We start from the raw sequence: 12,231 nt of genomic DNA on the forward strand, positions 1-12,231 counted from the left end.
TCAATATCAATTTTTCTTTCATCAGCCTTGAGAATCCAGTACTTCCTGGAGGAGGCAGGAGTTCCCCTTCCTAATTCCATCTGCTAAAGTTGTATCCATTTGCCTGGTCCATTTGCTCAAGAGAGTCTATCTCAAGTGGCTAGGGAGGTGCATTGGTTCTTTAGCAGGCAATTGGCTTAAATCTAGCTCCTGGTATCTGAGATGACCAAAGCTGAGTGTATATGCTGACACTTTCTCTCTGTACTGTTCAGCCTGAATCAAGACTGAATTCTAAATCCTGGAAGTTGTGCCCAGATCAAGTGTGCTCCTCTCTGTGGCTTCTTCTCATTGGGACCAACTCCCTTGTCCTAGGGGCCAATGAGGCTCCTCCAGGGTCTCATCATAACTCATTTCCCACTGAATGCATGGCACAAAATAGCCAAAAGTATCCACAGGCTTTATTTTCCATTTATCTTTATTATATTTTGTAGCTCTGCCATATTCTTTCGGATTCTAACTTTTCACCTAGCTTTTAAATACAGTGCGGGAGGGGTTTACATTTCATACCAATAAACCAAGAAACCCAGGATAATTCTAAACAAATTAGGTTGCAAATAACTTCAGCCTTATTTAATGCCTTTTAAAGAATTATAAATGTATGTTGGAGTGGTCTCCTTTTAATTCATAGACGCTCTGGGGGTAACCTGGAAGGAAGTCAAAAAGTTACTCACTTTTTCTCCTCTTATTTGGTATGAATTGTAGGCTATCTCTTGCCATGTATTTTCTCATCAAGTCTGCCTGTGTCTCTCCTACACTGTGAGTTCCCTGAGAGGCGATAGCATGCCTTAAACCAGCCCATGCTCCGTGATGGGTGTCACACTGGCCCACACACGGCGCAGCTTTAGCTCAGATTCTATTCACCGGTTCACATATGCACACGCCTTCTGACCCTTCAGCCTCAACAGTGGGGCCATTTCCCCCTGTTGACTTGGTCATTAACCCAAGTTAAAGCCCACTGTGTAGTGTCCCCATTTCAGTGAGCTTCAGATTACACTCCCGCTTTCTGTTAATTCTAGTTTATTCAATTTGCTAGAAATGTTTAGACAATGATGACCTTTTAAAGTCTATTTCAAACTCTAACATACATACTATATTTGTTTCTTTTGTTTTTGAAGGGTTGGAGTTCAACTGAACTGTTGCAAATAAGACAACTTTCCATGCATCCTTTCAGGTAAAAAGGACTAGAATTATTTGGCAATGCTAAGATTCCTAAATTCACCTGACTGAAATTTTCCAGCTTAATAAAAATTTCTCTTAACTGGGGAATGCACCCATATGTCATAAATTATTTTGTACTAAAATACTTGTTTTCTATCTTTTCTATGTACTTAAGCAACTTTGTATTACTGAGTAAAGTATCCAATAATACAGAAAAAAGTCTTTTGAAGATGTTCTAAAAAATATAAATAATCACAAAACTTAAAAGGGAATAGTTAGATTCCAAAGTGCACTTGTTAATTCTTTTAGGGGAGGACATGGAACCCTCCTCACGTGCAGACAGACCAGCTCACAGAAGTCTACTGAACTCACAACGTGGTCGAGGTACAGAAACTCTGGTGCCGGAGTTGAGGACACAGCTACTCCATGGTGCCGATCAGACGCCCAGCTCCATGGCCAAGGTCACATCTCCCACTCCTGACCCCTTAAATGCTGGGCTGAGCCAGCAACAGCTCCCATGTTCCGGGCTCCTGTGTGTGGCATCCTTGTCTGCAGCAACTGGAAGCAGAGCTGCTGGGTCAGGGATAGGGACCCAGAGATGGGGGATCTTCTATCCCAGGCCCACGTCCCCACCATCATTTATTTTGGTTCCCTTGAGGGGTTGGACAGTTTCTCTCCCCACTGCTCTCTGTCTTTACCACTGCTTCTCCACACCTTGGCCCACTGAAGAACACTGTGGGCTCCTACAGGATTCCTTGATGACGTACCTGGTATATTTCACATTCTGATACATTTTTTGGATTTTGCTACTAGCAACACTGGAAAAGATTTAGGAAATAAAAAGGCTCCACCCTAACCCTTCCTGACTTTCACTTGGAAAAGATAACGTTATCAGTGAGGTGGTATCTTTGACTCAACAGAATTGATTTTCCATGTGTGCCTTCCTTTGCCGCCTAACTGAAGGCCTCGGGACTTTGCCAGGCAGGTTCTCCATCCTGAAGTTCATTTCCATGATGCTCTTCCCAGCACCCTCGAACCCAGCACTGATTGTGGCCCCATCTGGACTGCTCGGCACCCATGCAGGCCCCAGAGGGACCTGAAGGGACTCGGTCTTCCCCACAGCAGTGACAGGGCCTGATCCAAGCCAGGCCGACTTGACTCTCTTGCATTGGATCCTAAGAGAGGTGACAGAGAGACGGAACAAATGAGCTGGGAGCCCGTTCGGCCCAACATCACAGCCTTCACAATTCTTCCAGGAGTGCCTCCTCCACAGGCTTCCGGGGCCGACCTGGCTCCTGCCCCTTGGTAGGTTGATTCTGTGGGTTCCTAATTCTGTGAGCCCCCATGGCCTTCTAATGAAGCCCGTTACACAGGTCAGCCCGAGTCAGGGTCACCTGCTGCACCCACAAAGCCCCACTGGTAAAGCAGATCCACAGCCTCAGCCTTTTGTCACCAGCCCTCAGCCACTGCCTCGGCCAGCATCACCCATGGCTCAACGGCTGCGGGCTGTCACCACCACTGACACGGACCCGGCCTGCACTGGTGCCGCAGACCCGGAGCTGCGGGCAGCCCTTCCACCTGTCCCTGCTCAGTCTCCTGCCACCTCAGTACTGGCTCTTCCTAGTTGACCAAACTCCTGAGTCTAGATCATCCTCTCGGCAGCAGACCTGGAACTTCACATAATAAATAGAAACCACCAAGCGTAATCGTCCTCTTCTTTGCCTCCTGAGCTGAGTGTTATCTTTGCCTCCCTTTCTTCAGACACAGATGAAGGGTTGTCCCTCCTGCCTTCCCAGGCCTGCTCTCCGGCTCCAGCTGCTCAGTTCCCCTCCGTCTTCAGTCTCCCCTCAGGCCACTCACCCACAGTCATCCTGATTCTAGAAGGCCTTTCCCATCAAACATTCCCCACCAGGTCACGGTCCAGCTCACACCTCACCTTCTCCAACTTGTTCCTCACCCCTGCCTCTGCAATTTACAAAAACCCCAGTCAGGCTTCTGCTCCCAACAACCTCACCTAAGGCCACTGAACTGCTCTTGTGAAGGTCACCAGGGACTTGCCAAAGGCCAGATCAGAGAGTTTCATTTTAGTCCTTAGCCCAAGAGACAACTGTGGCAGAAAGTGCTAAGTTGCTGCAAAATAAAAATCTTTTAGAACCGAATGCCCCAACTGTCCTCATTCTCCCTTGCAGCTAAATGTGTTCACGTGACTAAGTCCTGGTCTGTGACCAGAAGGGAAGAGAACGATATCTGGGTCACATCCCTTAAAGGAATGGCATTTCCCGACTTCCACATCCCACTGCCTGCCACCTGGGTTTTGGCTTTGACACGGTCCACCTCTAACACATCTGCCATGAGCGTGAGACCTACACCCTGGGGATGCGGAAAAACAAGACGTAAGGAGCCAGGGCCCAAGTGATCTCAGGAAGCACAACTGCCCTTCCTCCCTGAGCTCAGCGAGACTGACTGAGGGGCTGAGGATCACAGGGCCAGTTCAAACCCCAGGCCCCAGCTTAGTATCCCTCCCAGTACGCTTCATGGTAGAGTCAGCTCTGGGAGGGTGGGCTCCAACAGCCTCCAGGGCCGCACAACCATGGTAGCCTCTGCTATCGGGTATCAGTCTAGCCACCAAAACCTATGCTCAGCAGAGTCTAAAAGCAGAAACTGACAGGTATATGTAGAATAGATAAACAAGAGAAGATTATAGTGTACAGCACAGGGAAATATATACAAGATCTTGGAGTAGCTCATGGTGAAAAAGTACGTGACAATGAATATATGTATGTTCATGTATAACTGAAAATTGTGCGCTACACTGGAAATTGACACAACGTTGTAAACTGACTATAACTCAATAACATAAAGTTTTAACAAAAATTTAAAAAATAAAAATAAAAATATTTCCAGGAGTTCAGTGTGTATATACTTACCTTGTCTGGAATTGTCTTTCTCCTCCTGAAGCACTGAAACTTCTCTTTAAAGTGCCTGAAACAAGAAAATAAAAATAACTTCACATTTTCCTGCTGCAAATGTTTCATTTATTCGCTCCTTTGTTTGTTCAAAAATCTCTAAGCAACTGTACCTACTGTGAAGACTGTCCTCCCTTAGGAAGGCATCAGCTGAAATATCCTGTTGCAAATTACTATTTACTTGACAGGTTTTTTAAGGGTCTATCCCTAAAGAAAAGGTGCTAAACAAAGAAACTCCACTATTATCAGCTAACATAGTACAATAAAGTATTTATGTCAGAATCATCCTAAATCCCTTGCCAAGCAGCGATAAGTAACCACATGCAAATTAAGGGTCCAGCTTTCCCTTCCTCACTTCCCCACTGACCCCTTGTCCTTGTTACTGGGGATGGACAACCCTGAGTTCATCACAAAACAGTCAGTGATTAATTGTTTCCAGGTCTTGCTACATATGTTTAAATGCATGAGTATTCTTATTGCAAAATATTTATGTTTTCCCAGTTGGAAATCAAGATATTTCATTTAGCAGCCTGGAATTTATAAGGAAAACAGAACAGGGTGTTGGAAATCGTGACTGTCCCAGAAAAACCAGAACATCTATTCTCCATTTTGATGAACCAATTAATTTTGGAAAGGGATGAAGGATGAAACAAAATCCTTAGGCTTTTATTCTGATGCTCAGAGAGAACATCCTAAACCTTCTTTTACAAAATGTTCGCAGTATAGTCACTGATGAGACGGGATTATTTACACTTAATCAATTTCAGAGTATTTCTACTTATCCTCTTTAATATTCCATCAACTTACTCTTTAAAAGAATCATTCTTATCTCTCCATTAACTATTTTAGCTGGTCTTTTCTTTCAGTTTCAGATTTGTTGGGTGAGATTTGTTGAGTCAAATGAATCCTATCTTTCTATAAGGAACATTCTTTACACTTTATTTAAATGTATCTTGACTATTTTCTTTACTGTTTCAATTTAAGAGTAAAGGTTCATTTTTACTGAATTTACCTAGCATTTTCCTGTAATTCTACACAATTAAAACATTTATTTTACTTTAGAGTTTTAAGTATAATACATCCCTTTGCATTACTTTAAATAAAGTTGTATGAAACAGTCTACACCAAGACGAATTTCTTCTCCAGGTTTCTAACCTCCAATCGACAGACTCGTAGAAGGTCACCTCCATTATTCCTTGGGTTGTTAAGTCTGTTTCCAAATAAGTTATCTCCACTCCCCAGTTAGAACTTGCATTTGCTGCAAGAAATAATGAAACTATTCATTTGACAGGAGGCAGTGGAAGACCACAGTGCTGTTGGCCTCTGGGCTTTGTTGGAGTGACAGACACACATGTCCTAATTAATGTGCACTGCACCTAGGAAGCAAACCACTCACTTATATGTGTGGTGACAACTACCTGACTCCTGGGTACCAGTCCCAAACCACTACCTTCTGGAACCCTACAAACAGAAAAAGAAGCCTTACTGAATGTAGATTCCTTCAAAGGGCTTGAACTGGAGATGCTGGAGTTATCCAAAATGTCCAATTCATCATTGAGCTCTGAATATATATCTGCACAGTAATAAAAAATAAAAAGTAAATGAACCTTGAAATAGAAGGGAGTCAAGGGTGCATTCATGCTGTAACCCTTTCACTAGAAATACGTTTGTCAATATTTTCCAGGTTGAAAGTATCATCTGACAAGATTCCGTCACAGGCCCTGACTTCGTCCTTCCCACAGGGCACCTGGAAGCCCTCAGGGGGCAGGTCTGAGCTTTCTGAAAGCTCACTTTTCAGGCTGCCTGCTCCACTGCTGCTGCTACTCAAGCTTGCCTTCTCAAAGGTTTCCTGAAAGAGAAATTCAGTTTTTAATACCCACTTCTTTCTTTCTTCTGCGGGACCTAAACCTCATTAGAATATATCTTAAAAGGACTAAAGTATCATTACAAATATTGGTGCTGAAGTCACATCAGTGGGTCCACTGACACATATGCTATAAAGTTCATGGACTCCATGATGACAAAAAAAGTGGGTCTGCAAGCTACCACTGGACAAAAAGAATGGGTGTGGCAAAGTGTTTAGTAGCAAAGGTCTGCGCTGTCTGGTGAAAGAAAAGGTAGCACTAAGGAATAGATGTGCAGAACAATTCTAGAGGTAGGTGGCCAAGATGCAAGAGAAGAAAGGTGCTGAGCTCACCTCCTCCCTCAAGCATAGCACAATGCCAAGCACTTACAGAGCGACTGGTGGTGAGAAAGACTGGAATCCAGAAGAAAATATGTTCTACAACTAAAGGTATAAAGAAGGGGCGGTTGGATCAGGGCGACAGACTAGAAGGATGTGGAACTCATCTCCACCCACAAATACATCAAAAACACTTCTACATGTGGAATACAGTGCTCACAGAATGCTTAACTCTGACAGAATATCTCATAAAATCAAAACTTCTCCTATGAGACAGATCACCATGTAACTGGGTGGGACAAAAAAAAAGAATTGGGATGGGACCTGTGCCCCTGGGAGGGAGCTATGGAAGAGGGAAGGTTCCCTCACCTTTGGAAGCCTATTCACCAGTCGGGAGACTAGCTGGGACAGAAGGGAACTTCAGAGGCTTGGAGGAGAGAGCAGTCCTCGATATGCAGCAGACAGAACAGGGGGCCCAGCACAGAGGATGTGTGCCATCTTGCTCATTCTCCAGCCTAAGACACATGTCCACTAGTGTGTGGTGGCTAGGTGCTGACCTGGGCTTCAGAGGAAAGACTCCAGGGAGAGAAGTGGGGTTGGCTGGGTGGAGACAGCCTGAAGGGGCTGGAGTATGGTACAGGCCACAACTGAGAGAGTGTGAAAGGGAGCCTGCATCTGCTATAAAGAGCCCCACAGTTAACAAGCACACACAAAGGGAGGGGCAGGACACTGACTGCAGCAGAAAGAATGAAAAAAGGTGAAGGCAATATAAGAGACCCATGGGAAAATATAAAGCATGCCAATCTATGCATGATAGAGGCCCGAGAAGGAGAAGAGAAAAGGGGGTCAAAACATATTTGAAAGAATTATGACTGAAAACTTTCTGACGCTGTAGAAGGAAACAGATATCCAGGTACAGGAAGTGGAGAAGGTCTCAAGCAAGATGAACCCAAAGAGAACTAAGGCATATTAAAATTTAAATGGCAAAAGTCAACGCTAAAGAGAGGATTCAAAGGCAGCAAGAGGAAAACAAAGAGTTAGCGACAAGGGATCCCCTCCTATAAGGCTATCAGCTGATTTCTCTACAGAAATGTTGCAGGCCAGAAGGGAGTGGCAAGGTACATCCAAAGTCCTGGCAGAGAAAAACCTGCAACCTAGGATACCATGTCCAGAAAGGTTAATATTTAGAATAGGGGAGAGAGATAATTTCTCAGACAACTAAAAATTAAAATAGAACAATAAAGATCAGAGAGGAAATAAATAAAATAGAAAATAAAAAAATCAATCAAATCAAGAGCTGGTTTTTTCAAAGATTAAACAAAATAAAAAACCTCTGGCCATGTTCACCAAGAAGAAAAGAGAAAGAGAACTCAAAAAACAAATTAAGAAATGAAAGGGGAAAATCCTCAACAAAATATTAGCAAACAGAATCCAAAAACACATAAAAAAATTATACATCATTATCAAGTTGGGTTCATCTCAGGGACACAAGGATGGTTCAACATATGCAAATCAATCAATGTGATACACCACATCAACAAGAGAAAGGACAAAAATCACACGATCATCTCAATAGACGCAGAAAAAGCATTTGATAAAATTCAACATCTATTAATGATAAAAACTCTTATCAAAGTGGGTATAGAGGGAAGGTATCTCAACATAATAAAACCTATTTATTAAAAACCTATAGCAAGCATAATACTCAAAGGTGAAAAGCTGAAAGACTTCCCACTAAAATCTGGAAAGAGACAAGGATGCCCATTCGCATCACTTCTATTCAATATAGTACTAGAAGTCCTAGCCATAGCAGTTAGACAAGAAAAAGAAATAAAAGGGATCCAAATTAGAAGAGAAGAGGTAAAACTGTCATTACATGCAGATGACATGATACTATATATATAAAAACCCCTAAAGGCTCCACACAGAAACTACTAGAGCTGATAAAGGATTCAGCAAGGTAGCAGGAAGCAACATCAACATACAGAAATCAGCTATATCTCTTTACACTAACAAAGAAATAGCAGGAACAGAAAGTTAAGAAACAATCCCTTTTAAAATTACATCCCCAAAAATAAACACTTAGGAATAAACCTGGCCAAGGAAGTGAAAGATTTATACGTGGAGAACTACAAAACACTGACTAAGAAAATTAAAGATGACTTAAAGAAATGGAAAGATATCCCATGCTCTTGCATTGGAAGAATCAATATTGTTAAAATGGTCACACTGCCCAAGGCAATCTACAGATTTAATGCAATTCCTATCAAATTACCCAGGATATATTTCACAGAACTAGAAGAAATCATAATAAAATTTATATGGAACCATCAAAGACCTAGAATTGCCAAAGCATTACTGAAGAGAAAGAAAGAGGCTGGAGGAATAACTCTCCCAGACTTCAGACAATACTACAGAGCTACAGTCATCAAGACAGCATGGTATTGGTACAAAAACAGACATATAGACCAATGGAACAGAATAGAGAGCCCAGAAATGAGCCCACAAACTTTTGGTCAACTAATCTTTGACAAAGGAGGCAAGAATATACAATGGAATAAAGACAGTCTCTTCAGCAAATGGTGTTGGGAAAACTGGACAGCAGCATGCACATCAAGAAATTAGAATACTCCCTCACACCATACACAAAAATAAACTCAAAATGGCTTAAAGACCTAAATATAAGACAAGATACTATAAACCTCTTAGAAGAAAATACAGGCAAAACATTATTGGACACAAATCTCAGCAATGTTCTCCTAGGGCCGTCTACTCAAGCAATAGAAATAAAGGCAAATATAAACAAATGGGACCTAATTAAATGTATAAGCTTTTGCACAGCGAAGGAAATCATAAGTGAAACAAAAAGACAACCTATGGAATGGGAGAAAATATTTGCAAAAAGTGAGACTGACAAGGGCTTAATTTCCAGAATATATAAATAGCTCACGCATCTTAATAATAAAAAAGTAAACAACCCAGTCCAAAAATGGGCAGAAGACCTAAACAAACAATTTTCCAGTGAAGACATACAAATGGCCAATAGGCAGATGAAAAATGCTCAATATTGCTAATTATCAGAGAAATGCAGAACAAAACTACAATGAGGTATCACCTCACACCAGTCAGAATGCCCATCATTCAAAAGTCCACAAATGATAAATGCTGGAGAGGCTGTGGAGAAAGGGGAACCCTCCTACACTGCTGGTGGGAACGCAGTTTGCTGCAACCACTGTGGAAAGCAGTATGGAGATTCCTCAAAATACTAGGAATAGACTTACCATATGACCCAGGAATCCCACTCATGGGCTTGTATCCAGAGGGAACCTTAATTCAAAAAGATTCATGGACTCCAATGTTCGTAGAAGCACTATTTACAATAGTCAAGACATGGAAACAACCTAAATGTCCATTGACAGAGGACTGGATAAAGAAGATGTGGTATATTTATACAATGGAATATTAATCAGCCATAAAAAATAATGAATATGCTATTTGCAGCAACATGGATGTTCCTGAAGAATGTCATTCTAAGTGAAGTAAGCCAGAAAGAGAACAGAAAATATCATATGATATCACTTATATGTGGAATCTAAAAAAAAAAAAAGACAAACAAACCTATTTATAAAACAGAAACAGACTCACTGACAGAAAATAAACATAGTTACCAGGGAGTAAAGAGGGTAGAAAGGGGTAAATTGGGAGTTTGAGATTTGCAAATACTATCTAGTATTATACAAAATAGATAAACAACAAGTTTATACCATATAGCATAGGGAACTATATTCAATATCTTGTAGTAACTTAAGATTAAAAAGAATATGAAAAGGAATATATGTATGTTCCTGTATGACTGAAGGATTGTGTTGTACACCAGAAATTGACACAACATTGCAAACTGACTATACTTCAATAAACGTATATTAAAAACATATATTTATAATAAAAAAACCTTCAGAAAGTGGGTATAAGAGGGAACATACTTCATCAAAATAAAGGCCATATATGATAAACCCACAGTTCACATCCTACTGAACAGTGAAAAGCTAAAAGCATCTCCTCTTGGATCAGGAGCAAGAGAAGAATGCCCAATCTTATCCTTTTTATCCAACATAATGTTGGAAGTCCTAGCCACACTGATCACAAAAAGAAATATAAGAAATCCAAATTAGAAAGAAAGAAGTAAAACTCACTATTTGCATATGATATTAAAAATAGAAAATCATAAAGATGCCACCAAAAGACTACTATAACTCATCAATGAATTCAGTAAAGTTTCAGGATGCAAAATTAATATTCAAAAATCTGTTACATTTCTGTACATTAAGAACAAACTTTCAGAAGGAGAAATTAAGAAATCAAATCCATTTACCACCCATCAAAAAGAATAGAATACCTAGGAATAAATCTAATTAAGAGGGCAAAAAACCTGTACTTGGAAAACTATAAGATACTGATGAAAAGAATTGAAGAGAGGGGAGGGTGTAACTCAGTGGTAGAGGACATGCTTAGCATGGATGCCGTCTTGGGTTCAGTTCTCAGCCCCTCTTATAAAAATAAATAAACCTAATTACCTCCTCTCTTCACTAAAATAAAATAACAAAATAATAAACAAAAATTGAAGAGGACACAAAACAATGGACAAATATACGGCATTCATGGATTGGAAGAATTAATATTGTGAAAATGACCATACCAACTAAGGCAGTCTACACATGCAATGCAATCCCTATCAAAATACCAACGGCATTTGTCACAGAGGCAGAAGAGATAATTCTGAAGTTTGTATGGAAACACGAAAGACCTCAAATAGCTAATGCAACCTTGAGAAAGAAGGTCAGAGCACTCATGTTTCCTTCAGACTATAATGAAAAACTACAGTCAACAAAACATTATGTTTTGCCACAAAAACAGACACATAGATTAATGGAACAGAATCGAGCAAGGAAACAAACCCATGCACTTATTGTCAATTACTCTACAACAAAGGGAAAAAGATACTGTCTTCAATAAGTGGTGCTGGAAATACAGGACAGCTCCATGTCAAAAAACAATGAGACTAGAACATTTTCCCACATCATATACAAAAATAAAATCAAAATGGATGAAAGATCTAAATCTAACACTGGAATCCATAAAACTCCTAGAGGATAACATAAGCAGAATTGTAAAGAAGAGGTGGTATATATACACAATGAAATACTACTCAGCCATGAGCAAAGAATGAAATCCTGCCATTTGCAACCACATGGATGGACCCGGGTGTATTATGCTTAGTGAAGTGACTCAGACAGAGAAAGACAAGTATTGTATGTTATCACTTACATGTGGAATCTCAAAAAATTAAACAAACAAATGAATATAATAAATAGAAACAGACTCACAAATATAGAGAACAAACCAGTGGTTTCCAATGGGGAGACAGAAGAAGGAGGGGCAAGATAGGGTGGGGAATTAGAAGGCACAAACTACTAGGTATAATTTGAGCAAGACACAAGAATGTAATGTACAGGACAGAGACTACAGCCAGGATTTTATAACAACTTTAAATGGACCACAATCTATAAAAATACCAAATCACTAAGTTGTACACCTGAAACCAATATAATATTGTAAATCAACTATACCTCAATTATATAAAAACATGAAAAGTGAAAATGAAAGGCATGGCTGTACTAAGAAAAATTTAAAAATAAAATAAAATCCATAAAAAAGAAACCAGCAATGGAAGTTTAACTTCTGGATACCAAGTATGGAAAGAGAAACCCATCAAACAGTAGTGCTTTCCTTCTTGTGGGAAAAAAAAACAGAAGAGTTTGCTGGAAATGGTGTTATTTGAGAAACCAAAACTGACTCTTCCTTGAGACCGATTTGTCACTTCATTTT

The 12,231-nt window shown here is 40.4% G+C and overlaps 1 protein-coding gene across 1 annotated transcript in view; it reads right to left on the reverse strand.

Moving 5' to 3' along the window:
- LOC140686649 (serine/threonine-protein kinase Nek10-like) overlaps positions 1 to 12,231 on the reverse strand; it is a 257,489-nt gene that overhangs the window by 229,958 nt on the left and 15,300 nt on the right. Inside the window, exons 5-7 of the mRNA XM_072940852.1 lie at positions 5,829 to 6,012; positions 5,650 to 5,736; positions 4,125 to 4,179 (exon numbers count right to left, since the gene is read on the reverse strand). Of these exons, the coding sequence (XP_072796953.1) occupies positions 4,125 to 4,179; positions 5,650 to 5,736; positions 5,829 to 6,012 (326 nt within the window). The remainder of the gene's footprint in view (positions 1 to 4,124; positions 4,180 to 5,649; positions 5,737 to 5,828; positions 6,013 to 12,231) is intronic.

This window comes from Vicugna pacos, chromosome 17 (genome assembly GCF_048564905.1).
Source record: "Vicugna pacos chromosome 17, VicPac4, whole genome shotgun sequence".
Lineage (NCBI taxonomy): Eukaryota > Metazoa > Chordata > Mammalia > Artiodactyla > Camelidae > Vicugna > Vicugna pacos.